The sequence below is a fragment of the Alosa alosa genome, chromosome 18 (genome assembly GCF_017589495.1).
Source record: "Alosa alosa isolate M-15738 ecotype Scorff River chromosome 18, AALO_Geno_1.1, whole genome shotgun sequence".
NCBI lineage: Eukaryota > Metazoa > Chordata > Actinopteri > Clupeiformes > Clupeidae > Alosa > Alosa alosa.
The window spans coordinates 13355257-13378273 of NC_063206.1; the positions used below are offsets into that span (position 1 = coordinate 13355257).

At 42.8% G+C, this 23017-nt stretch overlaps 3 protein-coding genes across 8 annotated transcripts; 1 reads left to right on the forward strand and 2 right to left on the reverse strand.

Moving 5' to 3' along the window:
- Positions 1-749: 749 nt before the first annotated feature.
- On the reverse strand, positions 750-2596 carry morn2 (MORN repeat containing 2). Of its 2 annotated transcripts, none has more exons than XM_048270588.1 (6): positions 2284-2596; positions 2156-2185; positions 2007-2075; positions 1776-1882; positions 1184-1320; positions 750-994 (listed from the first exon to the last, which is right to left on the reverse strand). In XM_048270588.1, exons 1-6 carry the CDS (start codon positions 2288-2290, stop codon positions 892-894), a joined length of 453 nt encoding a protein of 150 aa, XP_048126545.1. In that variant the 5' UTR covers positions 2291-2596; the 3' UTR covers positions 750-891. The 2 variants fall into 2 exon arrangements, with proteins under 2 accessions (XP_048126545.1, XP_048126546.1); XM_048270589.1 differs by having other exon boundaries at positions 2007-2057; positions 2284-2591.
- A 305-nt stretch (positions 2597-2901) lies between these two features.
- On the forward strand, positions 2902-15045 carry fam149b1 (family with sequence similarity 149 member B1). Of its 4 annotated transcripts, XM_048270581.1 has the most exons (16): positions 2906-3560; positions 3891-4010; positions 4180-4327; positions 5906-6048; positions 6594-6716; positions 6947-7105; positions 8477-8655; positions 8816-8958; positions 10307-10375; positions 10896-11011; positions 11299-11523; positions 12855-12978; positions 13159-13284; positions 13527-13611; positions 13826-13963; positions 14391-15045. In XM_048270581.1, the coding sequence occupies exons 1-16, from the start codon at positions 3514-3516 to the stop codon at positions 14471-14473; spliced, it is 2028 nt and encodes a 675-aa protein (XP_048126538.1). In that variant the 5' UTR covers positions 2906-3513; the 3' UTR covers positions 14474-15045. The 4 variants fall into 4 exon arrangements, with proteins under 4 accessions (XP_048126540.1, XP_048126542.1, XP_048126538.1 ...); XM_048270583.1 differs by lacking the exon at positions 14391-15045 and having other exon boundaries at positions 2902-3560; positions 13527-13622; positions 13826-13954; XM_048270585.1 differs by lacking the exon at positions 5906-6048 and having other exon boundaries at positions 2904-3560.
- Positions 15046-15759: 714 nt separating this feature from the next.
- LOC125312086 (dnaJ homolog subfamily C member 9-like) lies at positions 15760-17526 on the reverse strand. 2 transcript variants are annotated; one of them, XM_048270587.1, is made up of 6 exons: positions 17464-17526; positions 17119-17298; positions 16889-17029; positions 16516-16770; positions 16260-16343; positions 15760-16165 (listed from the first exon to the last, which is right to left on the reverse strand). In XM_048270587.1, the coding sequence occupies exons 2-6, from the start codon at positions 17290-17292 to the stop codon at positions 16058-16060; spliced, it is 762 nt and encodes a 253-aa protein (XP_048126544.1). In that variant the 5' UTR covers positions 17293-17298; positions 17464-17526; the 3' UTR covers positions 15760-16057. The 2 variants fall into 2 exon arrangements, with proteins under 2 accessions (XP_048126544.1, XP_048126543.1); XM_048270586.1 differs by having other exon boundaries at positions 17119-17498.
- Positions 17527-23017: the final 5491 nt, after the last annotated feature.

Sequence of the window (23017 nt, forward strand, 5' to 3'; positions counted from 1 at the left end):
CACACACACACACACACACACACACACACACACACACACAAGCACACAGAACATCTAAACTTCAGTGTGAACAAGCCAAGCAGGGCAGCACATACAATTTAGTAATAACTGAGGTCAGGTCACCAGATGTATGTCATTCATTGTGGAATTATAATCAGTAGTTTAGTGTGTGAAAAACACACATTCATGAGGATAATTAAGCTTCTGCCGACAACGTCATTCTAAGAAGAGAGAGATATCGCTTTTATTTACGTTTTCTTCCTTATTTCTGAATACTGTAAACTACATGTATATTATTTTTGATAGGGAAAATCAGGAATGGAGGCTGTTGTGTTGCGTCATATAGTAACTGAAAATATACATAGTGTGTTTGAATCTGTCAAAAGAATAGAAAACGTTGTCCTGTTCCTCTTACACAAGTCCCGTCTTATTACTTCAGTCATGAGTTTAGCTGTGTGTGTGTGTGTTGGGGGTGCACATGGAAAAAAAATTCAGATGCTGAACAGGAGATGTGTTCCTCTGAAGGTCACACTCTTTTCCATGAACAATACACTCGTTATTATGTGAGGGTGTTGGTGTGTGTTTGTGACTGTATGTGTGTGTGTATGTGTTTGTGTGTGTGACTGTGTTGAACTGTAGCGTAAACACTACATAACATCAAAGTCAACACTCCTTTAAAAGCAATGAGCAAAATATGAACTAAATATTTCATACATATCTCATTAATTTCCATAGCTTTGTTCCTAGCGTTCTTATTTGAGATTTGTTTTATTTACAAAAAAAATGATAAACTTATAATGATAATACAAGGGGTGTTGAATAGTTAAAATGTTTAAATGCAATAATCCTGCCATGGGGTTGAAGAATGTTGGCTGTGTATGCACGTTTGTGTTACATGTTAAGTTTGAGTTTTAGTCCAGGTGCTGCTCGGTTGTGGAAGACACCAGTCCATTCCAGTCCATCAGCATCAGTGAATTCACCCTCTCCTTCTAGCCTATATGGGTAAATGCCATACAATGATTATGACAAGGTGGTGGTGTCAAGTTATCTTTTAATGAATGAGCAATATTCTTGTTTTAAACTGGAAGTTAAAGATGTGTTCATTATGAACTATATTCACTGGTTGATTATGTATACAATTTTTTCCAATAAAAGGATTTGACTGGATAAAATGAAGTCCCACCTGTTTTCATTGAAGATCCCAATGTATTTGGTTCCATCAGGAAAGTAGTAAGTGCCCTTGCCATGGTACATGTTGTCCATGAACTGCCCCTCATATTTAGCACCAGATGGGTGAATCAAGGCTCCAGCACCATTCATCTAGATAGATAGATAGATAGATAGATATATAGATAGATAGTGATAATACATACATACCGGTACTTGATTTATTCCGAAGGAATTTTAGGTGTGTGTGTGTACAGCTACAGAACCACAAAAACACTTACAACACTGAAAGGATGGACATACAATTGTGAAACAGACTATCCACCAGATTTCAGGTTCCAGGCAGGGAACTGACACATGATGCAGTATGCACAAGTAGAAATGATGCAGTGAGGTGTTATGGTAGAGTGTATGCCTTGGAGGTAGTGCAAAATGTAAACAGTGCAAAGATATTACAAGTGGAAAAAATAGACACAAATGCATAGAAAAGAATGAGGGATCAAGAAGACACACACTTTTCCAACTAAGCTACTGCCACCTCTGGTGGTGCTCTGCTTCTTGCATGCATGTAAGTACAGACACAGAAATGCAGGAACACCACACGTCACCTTGTCTTCACTCCATTGTCCTGAGTATGTTATTCCACAGGCTGTTTTTTGGGTGCCTACCCCTCTCCTCACTACCACGCCTTCTGATGTGCGGTAGCATTCTCCTTCTGAAGACCACATACCAAGAATAAAGTGTTAACAATGATCCAAAGGAAAATTCAACATAGAATGCAAAATAATGCAATTGATTTTTAACCTCTTATCCCAAGTGCAACACACACACACACTTACCATAAGTATCACCATTTGGAAAAATATATGTCACCTTAAAAGACTCCTCCTCTGCAATGGAATAAAAGACTACCATAAGCCGAGAGTAAATATAAAACTGTATGGTGATAGAGCAAATAATATTGGAAAAATTCAGCATGGACAGATACCTTTCTTTCCATCACTCTGCGACTTCCTCTCTGAAATAAACAGTGCAAGCAAGCAAGCATATTAGACTACACACAAAACTCAGGCACAACCAATTATGTAGATTAGGAATCCAGAGGTTGTTACTCACCTGACATAGTAACTACCTCTATTTGTTTGCCATTTACTATTAGTTGCTAGTTCTATACAGGCACAGGCTAACTTTAAAGAATTAAGAGCGACATGTCTATCCCACCTAGCAAACTGGCAAGTCTAACTGCCAAAAGCCCGAGCGATTGACTTGAAGGTCAATGAGGTCAGGCGTCTCGGGATAGTTGGGATTTGCACAAAAAGCAAGGTTATGATGGGCAAATAATGGAAATTCGTCTTTATAACTTTATTTGAGCGACTACCACCGAACACTCTTCCGTTGTGAATTGCTATGGCAACTGTAAACCTACAGCAACGACTTTGAGTCCCATGATTTGTCATCCGCTGTGGGTACCACCGGCAAAAAGTACCGCAATACACTATTGCTATTTGTAAGTCAGCCGTAATAACGTTATTTTGATCAAATTAGATTTGTTTGTTTAGGCTGTGTAGGAAAAGTAGAGAAGATAACATGATTCAATTTTTAAATGCGAATGTTGTCGGAACAATTGTCATGCTGTACCATGATGCTGCACGGTTTATAATATAATGTACAATACGGTCCTCCATTGTACATCGGGTCTCGTAGTTTTTTTTTCTAAATTTATGCTGTACTCATAACTCACAATGAACTACCTTTCCCAATAAACATTGCGCACAAAACATTAGGTATCCATGACAGCCTTATTATTGTTGTAGCACTAGTTCTAGTCTACTAATGTTGGTAGTGCTACATCGTCAATGCACTGAAAGAGTAATGGAGCTGGATATGTAATGTTGGGCCCCCTTAATGTTAGTAGCCATTACGCCCTGTGTCTACTTATTGGGTTTGATATTTGTCAAGTTAATATGTCTTTGAAGTGGTGGTTCATGTAGAATTTAGCTATCGTCAGATAGAATGCTATGTAGCCAGCCCGAGATTCCGAACGACTGCAACCAGCTATGCTTATGCTACCTAGCTAACGTTAGCTGCTAAGCCCGTGGTGGTGGTGGTATATTTGTAGCTTGCAGAGTAAGGTTAGCACTTGCAGCTTGCCTCTGGAGAGACATCCGTCTATCTTACAAGCCAGTGTTGTGAGTGTTGTCAGCAAGCGTATTAGAACAGAGATCCTGGAAAAATGACAGATCTCCGGGAAAGGAGGCGGCTGGCTTGGGGAGAAGTAACGTTAACGCTGTGGAGGAAAGAAGACCTGCAGGAGGTGATGGGCCTGTAAACACATCATCGGGGAGAATGATTTCGCGATACACTCGAAGGCCCGTTTCGCATAATTTACAGATGTGAGTGACAATTACTCCCACTTCTGCCGAACAGCTAAGTTACTTAAGAGTAGCTACCAGTTAACGCTGTAGCATATGTTTAACAGTAGCTGTTGTGACACAGTTTTTGACTACATTTATGTACAGTACACGTCTTTCGTCACAATTTAGGTTTGGCTTTGGTTTCACTCTTTTGTTCTCTACCCTAACTACGTTTAGTCCTCGCGCACAAAATAATCACAGTCATGCTACATGCCTGACCTTTTGTCCCTTGAACTTATTCGATGGTTGGATTGATTGATTTATTCATTTATTAATTGGTTGTTTAATTGGTTGATTGATTGTATACAGCCGAGGCTTGTCCCGGAGCAGTTTGGACCATCACCCCCCACCTGAGGAAGCAGAGGACGATGACTACCTCCCTCAGCCTCTGTTACATGACCTGCATGAGGCTGTTTCCACCTACAACAGGTATGTGCACAAGGAGAAAGCTACAGTGTTTTTCTACAGAATTGAAGCTACTCAGAAAACTTGTTCTCTCTCTCCAGCAGATTCCCCATACCAGCAGATACCCACACACACACACACATAATGTTTATGCACTTGCATCCTTCTCTTTCATTGCTGTTTCTGCTTGCAGCTCATCTGAGACATCTGTGGTGTCAGAGAGGTCGGACTGTCAGACGGTCACCACGGGTGATACAACCCGGTCCTGGTCTGGGATTCACAGCTACACTGGAACTGGCATCTCAACAGAACGCAGCTCTGTCTTCTCATGGGGTTATGATGTAAGTACAATTTCATTATAGACAGTCATATTGTATATCACATTACAGTATGTGTATGTATTAGTAGCCTGAGTTTTGAGACTGTATCTAAGTCAATATCTTGAGCATCACCATGAAGGACAGCCTGTAACTTCTAGCCTAGAAAACTAAACGGCCCGCCAGGCTATGTAACTTCAATTTCAGATTAAAAAGCTGTTACTGTTCATATGCAGATTGGTGAGGTGTATTAGCTGGGATTGCAAACACTGCCAACCCTTTGGTATGTTGTCTCAATGTGGATGTAATTAGCAAGGCCATTTTCCCATGTTAAAATTAGCCCTCTGAGCAAACACTAAACAGGGTTTATTTGTGCAGGGCCTAATTTTAGGAGTCGAGCTACATTTTATGAAATCACACTATGAAAACGGACTTTAAATGTCTAGCAGATTATGTTAACCCCAAACTTCCACAAGGAGGAGAAATTATGCATTGAACACATTTTATACATACAATTCCAGGCAAAACCATTGCTTGAGTAAGACCATTACAGTAGTCGAAAGCATGACTTAGACTGTGCTGATGAATATATTAGCACCTGCAAAAACTCAAAGACCTCTTAAATTTTGCAACTCCGACATCAACTCTGGTGTGGTTGGGTGAACTCAACATGTTTTTGAGTTCCCAGCAACAACTTCAAATTTGTGCAAGCAATGTGACAGAAGTTTCAGCTGAGAAAGTCTATCTGCTTTCCTAGCAGTATGTTGAAATAAAGCATATTTGTAACTGGGGTTTTATGGTAAACAAATAAGCACGGTGACATTCACATCACTCCTGCTGAGCAGCTGCAAGCACTGAGTGACAAGTAGTGTTTCCAGAACCGATAATTTATTTACACATAACTCTGTCTCAGGGAGAAAAAAAGCCATCTAAAACCCTCATTCCAATGCATGCTCACACACACACACACATACAAACTTGTAAAAGCTCAACTGCACACTTGCTTGAACACACACACACACACACACACACACACACACACACACACACACATTCGCATACTAACGCGCACACACACACACACATACACACACATACACACACACACACACACACACACACACACACACACACACACACACACACACACAGTCACAGACACAGTCCCAGCAACACACCAGGGACCAGCCTTTGCTCATCACCATGCAGAGAGCTGCTTGCTTGGAGAAACACACAGCTGTACGTGTTTCTAATTATTGATGAGTACCTGGAGAGGGCCAGACATGGTGTGTGTGTGTGTTTTGTCGGTATGTGTGAGAGACTTAAGGAATTGTTCTGTGGAGGATAGATTTTTCTGTGACAGTTACAAACTAGAATGGTGCTTTGAGAGTGCAGACCTCCGCCAAGGACAAGGCCAATAGCCCAATACACAATTTGTTAATGAAAATTGGATCGGCAGTTTTTGTGCAATTTTGCTGACAGACAAACAAAATGCAAACAACAAACAGTAAACCAGCAAACTGTAATGAAAGCATATCCTCCTCAGGTAATTAAGATGCATAGAGGTGTTTGTCATCATTACTACCTCTCTCTCTGTCCCAGGAGTTTGATAAGGCAGCCTCACGACAGGTGCAGCAGATGTTTGAGGAGATCGATGAGCAGCTTTATGAGGGGAGGGGCGGTGCTCAGCTCAGGGGCCTGCAGGATGAATGCCAGCAGTGGGCCTGTAGATTCCCTCACCTACGGTACACACACACACACACACACACACTCGGTGTAACTGTAATTGTAAGGCTTGATTACATTAAAAAATCAGACCATAGATCAGACCATAATAATTATAATTGTTTAAAGAAAGTTCTGTCTCATTGCTAAGTTAGTACTAGTTTCTGTACAACGGAAAGAAACCTCCTGCCCCTATAAATAATCTACTGCGCTGATACTTGAAATACTCCATTAAATTGACACAGATGAGCATTGTGTTACACACAGGAAATTAAGCCAAGTTCAAGGTCAAATCAACACCTTGTTGCCACGTCACTGAACCATAAAAAACAGTCATTCACATTGATTAGGTGATACACAAATACAGACACCCAATACTTGTTTTAGGAGTGTCTCATATCTCTGCATGCACACAAACATGTCCCCTGGTGGGAGTCTACTTTTCCTACTGGTAACTAGTTCAGATGGTCCTGCCAAGAGCAAGATAGAAATAGACTGACCTAGCCGTGTGTCTGATAGGAAAAGCTAACTGTGTTTACTGTATATGTGTGTGTGCATGCACCAGGATCTTGGGGAAACAGCTAGTCTGCCCTACGGATGATGGTTTCCAGTGGTATGCCACATGCGGAAAGGGAGCTGACTTTGGCCAACCAGCAAGTAAAGACATCAAGGAGAAGCCAAGCATGGAGTAAGCACATACCCAGTTCAACTCTTGTCGGCCTTTCAATAATGCAAGAGTATTTTCCTAATGATTTTGGTGACCTACATACTTCACTGCCAGTGGAGACCTGAGCTGTGAAGTTCCTGGTAACTTTTTTTCAGGCTGGAGTTAATTGAAAGTTATTCCTCTTGCCTTAATGCATTTTTGCATGTTTCCAAGTCTTGTTTTTTTTCTGTCTTTTCCACTCTCTCTTTTAGGTTGTGTGTACAGGGTCGGAAGGCTGTTCTGAGTAGGTCCTATGTTGAATTGGAGCCCTTCTCAGAGAGCCCATCTGGTGGCCAGGGGGATGAGCCTCCCAGAGTGATTGAAGCGGAGGGTCTGATGGAGGAGTACCTTGCCTTTGACTGCAGAGACCTGTGAGTGTGTGTGTGTTAGTGTTAAGGGTTAAGGTTTTTTAACATCCGCACCCACCCGACCCTCAAAAATATGCGCTGATTAACGACCCGAACCCGACCAGACCCCTAAAAAAACAACAACAAAAAACAATGTGCCAATAGCCTAGGCTATCCTTTGTAGTTCATATTGAGGTAGAGTCAATACTTTCTTATGAACTAAACACTGAAACAAGAAGAATTTGCACTGTAGGCTATATGCTTCAACAAAGAGTTGTTGCTCTAGGCTTGGCTCGCTAGCATGTTGGATTAAATGAATTTGAATCTAACTTCATGGACATAGGCTAGGCCTACTAAATAAATAAACAAACGGAAAGATCCTTAATTCTTTATTGTATGTATTTAAAGGTAAAACACAAGTAATAGACTACATCATGTAGCCTAACATGAACTCGAACCCTCTCTCTCTCTCTCCGCAGACGCACGCGCGCGCAAACACACACATTGACACAGATGTGTTCAATCGGTTTAAACCCTTGATATCTGTCTGTTGCCTAAACTACATTTTTATGAACTGAACCAGAAATCTGTCTAATGAAAGAAAGTTGAAAATTATCATTATAGCATGCATCCACGAACTTAACAAAACTGCATCTGTCTAATGAAAGAAAGTTGAATTTAGGCCTATAACATGCATCCACGAACTTAACAAAAATGCATCTGTATAGACGATCCTGTTTGATTTAGGTTAGCTTTTTGGCTGCACTGTGTAAAAAGAGAATGGAATCCACCATTCCAGGATTTAATCTATTTCGACGCGCCTCTAGCACCTGACCAGCTGAGCTGAAAGCGCGCTCACTTGATACGCTTGTTGTGGGAATGCAGGTTGCAGCGCACCCTCTGTCACGCGCCTGTGTGAGAGGGAGAGGGGAAGAGAAGATGGAAGGTCTTGTAGACTAATCATATCTTAACCTGTTTTATGCAGTTAAGAGAGATTGCAAGAAGGTTTGTTGCACTTGATGTTCTGTAGCCTACATTATTAATAACTAAGTGAGAACTTTGTGAGAAGAAGTGCTTTGTCAATTTTTGACCAGCCCCGCCTGCACCCGCGATATTTTCTGATCAAGCTTACCCGCACCCGCCCGATTCGCGGGTGTCCACAGGTAACCGGGTTGACCCACGCAACACTAGTGTGTGTGTGTGGTTATGTAGGCACGTGTGCTGACTGATTGCAGATTTATGTGTATAGATGAACTGTCTATAAGTTTGAGAGGTAGTTTCAGTTCTGGCCTTTTCTGTGTGTGTGTGTGTGTGTGTGTGTGTGTGTGCGTGTGTGTGTGTGTGTGTGTGTGTGTGTGTGTGTGTGTGTGTGTGTGTGTGTTTGTGTGTGAGCAGAGACGAGGAGTGGGAGCGTGAGTGCACGGGCACTAGACGCAGGTACTGCTTGCCTCCGGTCTCCCCCTACTGCTGTCGGCGAGAGGCGGTGCTGGACCTGCTGTTTGACGACGTGTGGCGTGAGCTGGTTGGCTGGATGGAGGGGCTGGTGCGCAGGCATTGGGAGGGCTGTGTGTCAGGTGGGACTTGAGCCATATCCTCCTCCTCCTCCTACCAATTTATTTGTAGATAGATTTATGACTAAAAGAAGAGTTCCATATGCTATATTGTTTGTAGTGATGAGTCTGTTGAGTTTTTTTGATTGTTGATTCAGTAATTACATGTGTGTTCTCTAAATAGATGATGAGAAGACTGCTGGAGCACTGAGTCCTGCACAGCCAGACCCCCAGAATCCCTTTCTGCTCTTGACCACCCTCCCCACGGTGCTCCCGCGTCTGGGCCAGAGTCGCGTCCCGCAGCTCACGGCCAGTCTGCAGCCCCAGGTTGGTGCTTGGGACAGGGGGGGAGGATGTGACCAAAGCCCACACTAAATGGCCCAGCCTGAGTTTCCATCATACAAGAATGCAGTGCCCCATTGAAAGGAATACTGAATGATGATAGCAGTTGGTTAGTAAAAGTATGAACACATAAATAGAAACACAGAAAACGCTGCCTTTTGAACCAATGTTCAGTAATATTCTCAGTAGAAATGATTGTAAGAAAAATGGTTAGTTGTAATGCAGATAGCCTGCCTGGATGGCTTGCATAGTTTTTGTCAGACGCCATAACGGGCAGCCGTGGCCTACTGGTTAGCACTTTGGACCTGTAACCGGAGGGTTGCCGGTTCGAACCCCGACCAGTAGGCACGGCTGAAGTGCCCTTGAGCAAGGCACCTAACCCCTCACTGCTCCCCGAGCGCCGCTGTTGATGCAGGCAGCTCACTGCGCCGGGATTAGTGTGTGCTTCACCTCACTGTGTGTACACTGTGTGCTGTGTATGTTTCACTAATTCACGGATTGGGATAAATGCAGAGACCAAATTTCCCTCACGGGATCAAAAGAGTATATATACTTATACTTATACGTGTTGGTCCTGCACAGTTTTTGAGTGTTGGGTGAAAGTCAGTTAATACCGACACTGGTCCTTATTACTACTGTAGCTAGCCACCTGTCATCACATGACCTTGGGACACTGTGTTTCTTCTTAATGAAGCAGGTGCTTTTCTCCGAAGCAACCAACTGCATGGTGAATAAATTGAACTGCTCTGGCTGGGCAGTGCGGCCATGCCTTGTGTCCCACCCCTGACACAGGCGGTCAATTTGCATGTATAGAGTGTTCTGGCGGTACCCACGTTCTTGAAGAAAAATTGCTCCAACGTTCTCTTTTTTTTCTGCCTATCTTTCTCTCTTCTCACAAGCTATCTATTCAGTTTGCATTTCTTGGAAGGATTTGAAGGTGTGAATTGAGTTTTCAGGTGCACACTCTCTGTCACGCCTGCATTTAGGTTGCACACTGGGGGATCTCCAGGGGTCAGCCAGCACTTTTCATGTAGCGTCCAGTAAAGTGACCTTGCACTGCTGTCAGCATTTTCTTGTCATTCTTTTTTTCCTCCAGGCTCTTGACTCATGAATGTTTTCCCCTTTTTTTCTGTTGTCCTCTCTTCCCTGTCTTTCTTTGTTTTCCTCCACACCCCTCTGTCACGCCATCTGCCTCCTTTTATCTGCCCACCTCCCCCTCTCTCCCTCTCTCCCTCTCTCGTTTCCGAGCCTCACTCTCTTTATTACCTATCTTTCACTCTTCCCCCTCTCACTTTGCCTCCTCCACGCACTCCTTGTCTTGTTTCTATTAAAGAGCACAAAGTCAAGGGGTTCAAAGCACAAGTCAAGACGGAAATCCAAAAAGCTGAGAAAGCCATCCACTGTATGTAGTCCTTTCCTTCAGTGCCCTGGGGTGAGGGGGGTGGGGGTTAGGGGAAGGGATCAGGGGCAGTTTTATATTTACCTGAGCATGTAATCTGCTCCAGATGCAATGTGCCTGTGCCTGTTGAACTGAACTACTCACACACTCGGGCTCTCTAATCTTTTGCTTTCTAACACTTTTTGATGACTTTCTTTCCTTTTTTTATTTTCTGTCTGTTGCTGGGGATGAAAATGTTGAATACAAATGTTTTTTTTTTAGTTTACGGATGTTTTTGTTGGCAGTGTCAGGTGATTGCTGTCAGCCTTCACCTTCAGTGCATGTAAAATGTGAAAAATTGAAAACATCTAGCAGTGATCTAGAAATAAATACATTTTTTACACACACATAAATTTTGTTTTTATGAGACAGAAGTGTGGTCAGACAGCATCAGACTAATTAGCTGATGTTGGAAAATGTGCTATGTTGTGATTGTGTGTGTCTCTCTCTCTCTCTCTCTCTCTCTCTCTCTCTCTCCCCTCAGTCCAGTCGGGTTCCAGTAGGAGCTGCTGTTACCCATAGCAACCTGAATGACCTCATCATGATCCATGGCATTCCGCTCCAGCAGAGGAATGTGGGGGCTCTGGACCGCGTTGCACAGTATGGACCATTTATATGCATCCCCATATGATGATAGTTATGTATTTCATACACCCGTTAAGCTAGCATGACTGTATGTCCATACACAAACTCTGGACCCAACACAGCAATACCTAGGTGAACTTACTATTGAGTGTAGAGGAAAGAGTGATTATGAATGAATAATTATGAATGACCTAAGAATGCGGTAGTTACCTAGGTATTTGCCATTTACTAACGTGGTTTATTGGCATTAGAACAACATTAGGACCATGTTGGAGACTGACGATTGGCTCCTTTTGTTGCAGAGAATGTGAGGAGCGGGTGTACCACAGGCCAGGCTCGAGTGTGATGCCGTCGGGCAAACCCCGCGCCCGTCGCCCCCTGGAGCAGAGCTCCTCCTCCCTGTCCCGTCCACCACAGTCGGCCAGGCGACGCAACCCTCCCCCTCGGACCCTCGTGCCACTGGCCCCCGGCCTGATGCAGTCCAGCGCCGCCAGCTCTATGGACGAGGTCATCCGCGGGACACGGCTGTGAGAATCAGGCCTCTTTCTCCTCTCCTTCATCCCATTCCGTGCTCTCTCTCTCTCTCTCTCTCCTCTTTCTCTCTCTCTCCCTCTCTTGCTCTCTCACTCTCTCCCTCGCTCGCTTCCCCCCTCTGTCTTTTCTAGTCTTTTAGCATTTCTTGACAGCCCCCCCATGTTCCTGTCCTCTTCCATCGTAATTTCTCTTTCATTCACCCATCTCCCTCTTTCTCTCTATTTTCGGTCCATCCTTTCTCTATCTATTTCAGACTGCTTGCTGTGCTCCTATACTTATGTGCTTCTTCCCTCCCATCTCTCTCTCTCTCTCTGTCTCTCTCTTTCTGTCTCTCTCTTTTACTCTCCCTCTGTCTCTTTCTCTCTCTTTCACTCTCCCTCTCTCTTTCTCTCTCTCTCTTTCACTCTCCCTCTGTCTCTCTTTCTCCCTCTCTCTCTCTTTCTCTCTCCATCCTCCCATCCCAGACTGCATCCTCTGTCTCATTTGCTCATCTCCTACCCACTTCTCCTCCCTGGCTGTCATTTCTTTTTTCCTTTTTTGCGTCCCTCCCGCCTTCCTCCTCTTGCCACCCTCTTATTTCTTCCTGCTCTCCGCTTGCTCATCTCTCCATTCATCACCCTCTTCTTGTCCTCCCTCCCTATAAAGTGTTCGGTTAATCATGTCCTCACATCCTCCCTCTCTCACTCTTCTCTTTCAGCACCATCTGGGAATTTTTATCTCTCCCTCTCTCTCTCAATTTCTTTCTCGCTCTCTCCATCTCTACCCATCTTTTTTGCACTCCCTCCCGTCGTCTCCTTATATTTCTTTTATATCCTCTGATCCTCTCTTTCTCCACCCCATCCTGTCTTTTTGTCTGTCACTGATTCTCGGAGACTGGGAGAGAGAGCGATAGCAAGGATGCTTTAATTACATACTATGCATGAGCCGCAGCTCAGCACTCTGCGTGTGTGTGTGTGTGTGTGTGTGTGTGTGTGTGTGTTTGTTATTGCTTGTTATTGTGATGGTGTGTTTGTTATTGCTTGTTATTGTGTGTGTATGTGTCGGGTGTATTTCATACACAATCTGGCAACCTGGGAGGTGTCAGACTAATAGAAAAAATGAATGGATCAATGATTTTAAAATGAAGTTTGATGGCCATGCAAATTACGGGAGTTTTCCGGGAGAAATAACAAAACGGGAGGGTGCTGGGAGATGACCTTGAAATACGGGAGAACCCGGGAAAAACGGGAGTGTTGACAGGTATGATGAGGTCTGTGTGTGTTTAAATGAGTACTAGGTGTTTACTGCGCTGTGTGTGTGTGTGTGTGTGTGTGTGTCTTCTCAGGCCCACAGCCAGTGATCGGCTCACCTCACCCCCAATGCCACTCAGCAGAAACACACTCCTACCCCCCATAGGCACTGGAGAGGGGGAGCACACCCACCCAGGAGTACACACGCGGCATGCACAGGTACAGAGAGAGAAAAGGCACAAACAACAAGAGTACTGTACACAGTTCACTTACACACAAACGGCTTCGCTGTTTAATCTATAAACTGCAAACTCTGAAAAATATTTAGCATCTGGTTATCCTTTGTATCCTTGTGTGTGTGTGTGTTTTGTGTGTGTGTGTGTGGGTGTGTGAGTGTAGAGACAGAGGGGTTCTTCTAGTCGAGCCCACAGTGCCGTCACTGATGAAGCTGGCAGCATGCCCCCAAGAGACAGACTGCACTTACTTGACATCTTTTCTCGGCCCAACACCACACACACTTTCAGGGTAAGGCTTTCTCAAAAGCCATTTGGGTACACACTTTTGCAGATACAGTTACAAACACAATCAACGATATCCCAAAGATGTAACACACAGCTTGATCCTTCAGTATATAGATTCTGGGCAGTTGGTAATGGCTGTCTAAATCAGTAGAAAATTCACAAGTATGTCATGCCAGATTGCAGTTTCTGATGTTTGTTTTTTGTTTGTTTGTTTGTTTGTGTGTTTGTATTTTGACCATATTGCAGTCGGATACTCCGTACCGGCGTTCCTTCACAGTTCTGGACAACAGTGGGCAGCAGTGCCGTCCAGGCAGGGCATCAGTTGGCACAGGTACTGCCTAGGTATACGCATACATTGACATATAGTGATCGTCCACCCATGCTAACATATCTACAGTACAGAAACTGATTAAATATACATACATGATAATGATTTATTGCTGAAATTGAACATTTGTGTGAAGACAGTCCCCATATTATTGGCTTTAGAAGCAGTCATTTTGTTTGACTCTTAACTGTTGGATGTCTTTTCATCGTACGACCAGATTCTCTTGGCATTGGCGTGACAGGCATCAGTCTAGGCATAAGCAGCTCCTCCTTCCTGGACTCGTTTACCCATCATCCCCTGAGCCACTCCCCCATTGAGGATGAAGAGGAGCCAGATACCCACCCCCTGCCCCCAGGTGAGCGAGGGACGCAGATGATGAGATTCACGCTCTTAACCTTCATTCATTAATCATTAAATCCCATTATAAATCCCAATTATCTTTGTTTGGGAGGAAACCTGTGAGGAAGTGTTGTTGCCTTCAGGGTTTTCATTTGGATAATAATTTTCAAGGCAATGATTTATTTACAAATATCTAAATTATTTATTTCATAGATGGTAATACAGTAACTGATATGAGAGTCAGACAGGTGTTTGTTGTAATCAATTGAATGTATAATTCAAGAGATTTTAAAAGATGCATTCCTTTGTCTAGATTGTCTAGACAGTTCAGTTTGTGAAAATGAAGAGCCAAATTGATAGTGTTCTAATACACAGTAATGTGTTCTCCGTGTGATGTTCTGCTGAAATCCAATGAATTCTCCCTCTCTCCCATTCTCCTTTAGCACTTCTGGTCCCAGTTTCTGTCCCAGCACGTTCTCATGGCCGAGGTGGTGTAGCAGCTCGAAGCAGCAGACCAGGACTTTAACACACACACACCGCTCCCTTCCCCCACTAACACCACCCTCAGCATTGAGGGAGCGAGCCCCATAAGGGCTGCCTCACAGTGGACAAGACACTTTATACAGCAGCAGGTTTTTTGTATAACCCTACGTTTAGGGGATTTTATTTATTCCACATGGTTATTGTTTATGTTTTTTAGAGTCCTATTTTTGTACGTCAGACTTTTCAGCTTAACATGGCTGCCAAAGACAGTAAACTGTCTAACAACAACCTCACCTCTCTATATGAATGGACTGGGTGTGTGAAATCTCCCAATATATGGCACTTTGTTTTTTTTTAATGTTGGTATGTATGGACTCATGCCTTTGTCTACCCATCATTGTTCTATGCAGGCATCTCTTGCCTCATCCATGTCAGTGGGGATATGAAAAACAGCCTCTTGACACCCTTACGTTATAGCTGCACCACGAAGTGTTAAGCATCTTTGTCCTTTTTGAAAGTCATCCAGACCTTTCAGTGTACAACAGCTAGCACAAAAACATCATTGGAATTGCACTTATTGAAAGACCTTACAGTAAAAAAAAAAAAAAAAAAAAACTAGCTGGGAGGTGCCGAGTATAGTGGGAAACAGGTCTCTCTTTTTTCCCCTCATCTTCTGAAAAGCCTTTTGTGATTTGAGCCTTAGTTCCCAGAAGCCATACAGGACGTGGGAGTAAACGACGTGTATACATTATAACCGATCTCGGAGCTCCCTTAGACTGAAACACAAAGAACAGGTAGCAAATGCAGTCATTGTTGCAGGTAAACCAGACTGGCTCACTAGAACTCTCTCTGGAGTCTTTGTGGTTTGGCGGTGTTGCGTGGCTCACGTTGGATTTGACACTCGTATTTCAGTTGTAGCAGGTGTCACCACTCCTCGAACAGTTCTTCCAACTCGTCAACAACGTCAGGTTTACTTGAGTATCAATGCTCCAGGCAAGCAGTGTTCTTGAATGGGGCCTGAGTCTGGACCATGGAGCTGCAAACATGTAGCTCAACATCACAGTACTGTACACTAGCATGTGAGCGCCATGTTGGACCCATAATTGTTATACACAAACCAGGTTAGCTAAGGTGTGAGCCAGCCATTATAATTCTATGGTCAAAGCCATGAAGCCTACGTACCCCCGATCCCTGTTAGATAACCATGGAAAGATCATTTTAAAAAAAGACAATACTTATGATGTAGCTTTATTCTGTATCAGGCTCCTAAGGAAGCTTAATCTAGTGCATTTTGTATAAAAAAAATAAAGAGATGGATAACCAGACCTGTTTGCATAAATAAAACATATTTTAATGGTTTGTCTGTATAAAAGAGCTGCAATATAAAACATACATTAACCTATTGACATTATGGACCCCTTCACATAAGTATGGTACTTACTGTATGTTGCACAATGTATACATGTAATTAATGTGTTACATATGGGTTCTAGATATCCACCCTAGTCTTTACCTGAACATAATTGTATCTTAAGAAAACCCTGGATAAGATATTTCGGCATACATGCCAGGTATAACCACCAATCTAAAAAACAGATCATATTTACGCTAGAACCGCCGGCCATCTTCACTTTTTTCCTTTCTTTCCTCCCTTGGGTTTACTTGGTTTTGAGTATTTTGCTTCCAGGTCTGCCAGAAATGAGTTGAACCCCTGCTCCCTCGACTTCTGCCTTTGCTGAAATGACATGCAGAGAAGGGAGAGAATGACACTGGGAAATCATCATATTCAGAGACAGAAAAGTGGTATTACAAGCCCAGAAAAAAATCACCTTGAGCATCATAACCAGACCGTCTTCAGCATCCAGTCCCATCTCTCTCTGCATTTCTTCTGCTTCCTGTTTCTCCTTCTCAGCCTGACAATAAACAGTGTATGGAGTGTCATTCAATGCCCTCATACCTGAAACCTGGAGATGCTTCCATCTAAGGAAAACCACAATAAGCACTGAAAGACCTGGCCACTGAGATAAAGGTCAGTAAGCAGCTTTGAGTTGTGTACCGTGTGCAATTGTGACAGAAACGACCCACCCTTTTGTTGCGTGCTTTCCTTTTCTGTTCGCTCTCCTGTGCGAACGCTGAGTAGGCAGGGACTTCTCCCTTGTCTATGGCCGCCTGAATAAGACTGACTATTCGGGGCTCATCCTCTTGAGTGCAGCACAGTGCAGTGGCCGTGATGGCATCCATGTCCCCCTCATGCTGGCGATACAGCTTCATCAAATCCTGCCGCTCTTCCTTGCTGCCCTTATGATTCTTCTCAAAGTCAATTATATCCTGTACTGTAATCTAGTAGAGAGAGTATGTATTTTGTATCAATCAGGTTGGTAGCCTATTCATTAAAACGACATCAAGAAATTAAGAACATCATAGCACTATAATTCAAGACCAGCAGAGTTTGGTCTACCTTGGGAAACAGCAACCTCCAGTACTCTTCCCAGTTGCGGTTCTGATCCAGTGAGTCATTTTCCTCATCCACTATGCCCTGCTCGTCGTAAACCTCTCTCTGCTCTTTGTCGCTCAGTACCGCATACAACTTTCCCAAAACCTACAAATATGTAAAGTAATGGTTCAGGAGGACAGGAGGAAATGTTTACGGTTTCATAATATGTTTTATTATTGTCATTAAGCACTCACTTGAAATTTCTCCGTGGCTTGCGCGTCATCAGGAGCTCGGTCTGGGTGCACTTGAAGGGATACTTTGTAATAACTGCGACGGATCTCCGAACTATTTGCTTGTCTCGAGATTCCGAGAACACCATAAAGATCTGTGGTCCCAAACAACTCTCGACAACGTTCTAGAAGCCCCATGGTTTCCTGCATTAAATGATCGTTATTCGGTGAATCTGCACTGCAACAAGTGAGCAAACAATATTTTCCCCTCAATTGCTTTTTTGTGTGTGTGTGTTTGTGTGTGTTTTAGAGGGAATTGGCTAAATACTCATGCTTCCAAAACAGATGTAAACGATAAAGTTAACTCACCCAAGTGGTGCTGAAAAAAGTTGTTGTTGTTCAATGAATTTGGCGCGCTGTTTGCGCATGTTTGATACGTCACAGACATGCGCAATAAGGCGCGAGGGCGGTTCATGGTGCAGTTCTGTTTCATGTCCTCAGTTCGGTTGTAACTCGTTTGTGCCAAGTTGCCAAGACAGATTTATTGTAGGTCCTAGGCCTACATGGAAATATTCTATGCAGCATTGCCTAGCATAAAAGTGATGTGAAGTGTTTTCTTTCTCCAAAGTTTAAGTGTAGATTTTCCTAGGACTAGCATTTCTATAACTAGATGTACCGCATAGCGGTACAAAATATGACCGCCGCTCAGTCCTGTACATCCGTTCCGCGAAAATAAATCACACTTCAATTTGTCTCCATATTTTACTCCATCCCCCACTCTTGAAACTTTTGTGTATGCTTGTTTGGCATGCCTGAGTGTGTGTGTGCGGCTGCACAGAAAGTAGCCTACTGGTGCTGAAAAGGTGAATAGATTGTAGAATAGCCAAAGAAGATGTAGCATTGTTATAAAACCTTTAAAATCTCTAAACAATCACAAGTAGGGCAGTTCATCACAGTTCATCCATTGCAACTGGATTGATGAAAGGTCACTTACACCTGTAGGCTACATTGTATTTGGGAAAAGCAAAAGGTATCAGCATAATGTTATTTATTATATATTTTTTTATTTTTTTATGTATTTTTAAACAAAAACATATCTGTCAGTTCCATGCCGTTTTCAACAGCTATCAAAAACAAAGGTCATTTTTGGATGGATGGATTTTTTGTGAATGTTTCTTCTTCTACATAAGATTTTAGTCATCTTTAGTTCATGTAATACTTTATTGTCAATGCACAAATTAAGTAACAGTACTCTGAAACGTTATTGTTAATGCACAAATTAAGTAACAGTAGCCTAGTCAGAAACGAAATGCTGTTTTACATCTAACCAGTGGTGCAAATAACTGACATGTCCAAATGGGCCTTGATGAAATGCGTCGCTAGACTGTTCATTCACATTTTAACGGGCCAAAGTTGAAGAGCTTTTGTCCGTTATTGTTAGTGCAAATATAGGCTGATTCATGTTCCCTTGCATTGTTTAACTGAGGTCCATGGCTAGTCTGGCTTTCATCAGACCAAGCTCAATCTTTTAAGAAATCAAAAAATAAATAGCGGGCAGATCAGGCTGGGTTCACCCAGCCTAGTCCATAGGCACCGATATTGTTTACTTTTCGATTGAGATATACACGCTCTGGCTATTCTAAATGCAAAAATGCATCAGGGAGTTATGACAAAACGGTAACTAACAAACTAGATCCTAATAGAAAGCTGTTAGCTTCCCTAAGCTACAGGTAGGATTATAAGGTAGCCCTATTTACAACATAAATTGTCAATAGGCTATGCTGGCGACACAAATAAAATCTCCTTTGAAACCAATGGCTTACGCCTTACAGTATTAAGCGGACTTAAACTGTCATATTGTGGCGAAAAGTTGTAATAACATTCACGCAGCTCCATGAGTCAAGGGAAGCGCCGAATGAAGTAGCCACTTCTAAATGGGACCCACTACACAGTAGCTTAAGGTGTTTTGCTAAAGCAGCCATAATGAAATGAAGGTGTCATTGTTTGGATACTTCACACACACGTGCTTTTTTAATTTCACAGACTACAACTACCAAGCTGTAATCAAAGCACATCGATTCCCCTCACACCCTGCACGCACTTAAAACAAAATAAACAGGCGCCTCAGTCTCATGCATGTATAGGCAAAACTGTATCAGACCGGTGTAACCTTGGTAAATCTTCCATTGCACAGAATGATTTTGTAGCACGGCAATAAATGACAGTCGAAAGATACAAACAGTGCTGCTATACATTTGCTTGGTATAACCGCATTTATAGTTTTCTACAAATGCAATAAATCAAATGCCTCCATCACTCAACCAACGCTAACGGTAACATTACCTAGGTCCTTATTGATATTACAAGATTAATGTACCTGCAGTAAAACCAAGCATGTCCGATAAACATCCTCAGATTTATTTCGCTTCAAGAAGAAATGGGAATTACACTTCATGTGAACATCGCCCTATCCTTATTAGATGTTTCGCTGCATGTAAATTACAGTCCTTGTATGAAGCGCCCATTGTTTTTCCAACCCACTTTTAACTTCCAACAAAATTACGCCTCACTGCAACGATCGCCATCTAGTGGACAAACCACTACTTCGCCAATACTGAAAATGCAGCCATGATGATGATGATGAATATTTATTTTGGCTTTCTTTTTAATCCTACTGAATTTGTAATTATGTATCGGCCGTTCTAATACCGATAGTATGTGGGTGCCTGTGTGTGTGCATGTGTATATGTGTGCACCGCCATTTACAGGCCAATGAGTGTACAGTCACTAAATGTACACATAACCTAATTTTTTAGACCCCCATGGATGAAATTAATTTAAACTTGGCATACCCCCGAGAATGCCAGGTCAATCATACACATAAAATTTGGTGCAGTTCTGAACATCTTAACTGAAGATAGGGGCGATTAAAGCAGAATAATATTGCATTTTCATTTTTTACCGGGGGGTGGGGGTGCAAATCACAAATGAGTGATTATGAGCCAGGTTGATGTGGGCCCTTGAGACCAACATACCATAAAAGATTCTTCATCCTCAGTGCCACGGTTCAGGTAGTTATTTAGGAAAAACTGTTTTTTTTTGTGGTTCAGGGGCCCAGCACGGGGTTGGTGGTGGTCCCCGGGGCCTAAAATGAAAATTTTCCGTAAAAGTCTAGTGGGGCTACATACCCACCAAATTTCATGTACCCCGTGGTTCGGTGTCCCGGTATCAATGACCAAAAATTCAGGGAGTAAATGACGGGAAAAAATCTTGAATTGTGTGCATGTGTGCGTGTACAAATTTATGTTTATGTGTGTGGGTGTGTATGTGCGTGCATACAGAGGGTGTCATAATGATCCTACACTTCCAATTTCGTGCAGTTTTGACTATGTTAGGTCACAGATACCTTCAATTACAACACCTCATTTTTACTTTTTGTGTTTAACTAGGTGGCTATACATGAAATGAGTGGTTATGGAATGGGTTGACATGGCCCCTTGAGATCAACAACAAAAAAAAAATGGTCCTCCTAAACCCCACGGTTTTGAGATATTCACAGAAAACTGTGTCGCCCTACCCTCCTTTCGGGGTCCAGTCCAGCGGGGGGCTACAGATCAAAACGAAAACGATGGTTCCATGCTATCCATGTGGGGTTACATGCCCACCAAGTTTGCGGTACCCCGGTCTTTCAGTGTCCCGGGAATCATTGACGGAAATTTGGGCAAAAAAAAAAAAAAAAAAAAAAAAAAATAAAATCTGACTAAACCTATATGACCAGCTAAGCTTGGCCTGCCGGGCGGTCATAATTCTTGCAAGTTGAGATGTAGGCCTAAGTCTAGCTGCAAAGTCAAGTGCGAAGCTAGCATGTCAGAGTGTGTGCAAGTAGAACATGGAACTCTATGTGACTTTCAGTTACTAAATCCAGTCTACCTATAGGTGTATGCAGCAGTTGCATAATTTAAAGGTCAGCAGCTGTTGCACTGTGAAAGATGGTGTGTTATGGTCAACGTCAGGCATAGTATAGCCACTGTGGCACAAAATAACGATGGGCTCAGGTTGGACACCAAAATGATTGTTGTGCCCCATTTCTACTTTGGGATTCAAGTGCAAAACAACCAAAGGGTCCACACACCTTTTCCACTTTGGGGGAAAGGCAAAATAAAAAGTGTCATTTCCATCTTGGGGCCCATGCATCAAAAGTATAAGTAAGTATTGTAACACTTTATTTGAAGGGGTCTACATAAGGGTGACATGTAACCGTCATAAGAATGACATGACACATGTCATGTACATTAACGACACATTATTGATGTTTATGACTGTTGTCATAATGTGTCATTCGGTTTTTGGAATGTCAAGTTGACTTGTTTGGGTGTCATCATTATGACAACTTGACATTAGCCAAGATGACATTATTTGACAGTGTCTTTGAACTTCCATGAAACTTCTGCACTAGCATACCACGTAACTTAGTAGCATGGCTTCAACGCATGAAATAGTACTTCAAATCATTAAACTCATGTTCAACTCCGATTGGTTTTTAGCTTATGCAGTAGGCTACATATCTCATCAATACATTTCCACATAATGCATTAAACAATTGGGTTACAGAAAAATAGAACTTTTACGTGCTTAGCTCATTAAACACATCTATCTCGCAATGTCTGCTAGTAACATAAATGACGAACACGTGTAAAACACTCACCAGAGAAAACTCATACAAGTAAACTCCTTGTGGTAATTTCGACCCTTTGCTGTTATTCGTTCCTTAGAAGTAGGTTTGGTGGGGAAAACCCTTTTAAAGGAAAATTCCGGTATTTAGCACTTTGAGTTCCTTTTCTGGTTTGTTTTGGATGAACTAGAGTGGTGGACACCAAAATTTTGACGATTGGTCCTGTCTCGACTTTTCTGACTCGTTTTGAATCGCCTTTGACTACTCAGAGTGGCTGCCAACAGGCATACTCAAACATGTCCTAAAACAACCCTTAACGTTCGTTTTCAAAACTGCAACTGGCTAATGTCAATGTCAACTTGACATTCCAAAAACCGAATGGAATGTCCGAATGGAAAAACCGAATGACACATTATGACAACAGTCATAAACATCAATAATGTGTCATTAATGTTCATGACATGTGTCTTGTCAATCTTATGATGGTTACATGTCACCCTTGTGTAGACCCCTTCAAATAAAGTGTTACCGTAAGTATATATACTCTTTTGATACCGTAAGGGAAATTTGGTCTCTGCATTTATCCCAATCCGTGAATTAGTGAAACACACACAGCACACAGTGTGGTGAAGCACACACTAATCCCAGCGCAGTGAGATGCCTGCATCAACAGCAGCGCTCGGGGAGCAGTGAGGGGTTAGTTGCCCTGCTCAAGGGCACTTCAGCCGTGCCTACTGGTCGGGGTTCGAACCAGCAACTCTCCGGTTACAGGTCCGAAGTGCTAACCAGTAGGCCACGGCTGCCCTACTACTAAAACAACCAGTGATCCTGTGTTCCATTTCCACTACTGAGTCCATGCACCAAAACAACCACACAGCCTGTGCTCTATTTCCTCCATGAGATCCATGAGCCAAAACGACCATGGGTCTGCGCTCCTTATCCAGCATGGGGGCCTTTATGTCATTTCCACTATGGGGCCCACATACCAAAATTACCATAGAACCAGTATACCAAAATGATTGTGTGATCCACAAGGCCAACACGCCAAAACAAAAGTAGGGTCTACACACTATTTCTACCATGGAGCCCACACACCATTTCCAGTGACAGTCTGATTGCAGACCAAAGCTTGCCATAATCCTGTCCACAGGACAACTGTGTAATGGCTAATTTGACCCCTGAATGAGATTAATGCAAAATTCGCTAGAATGGAAACTGGCCATTAGACATGTAACATTCCACACAGTGAAC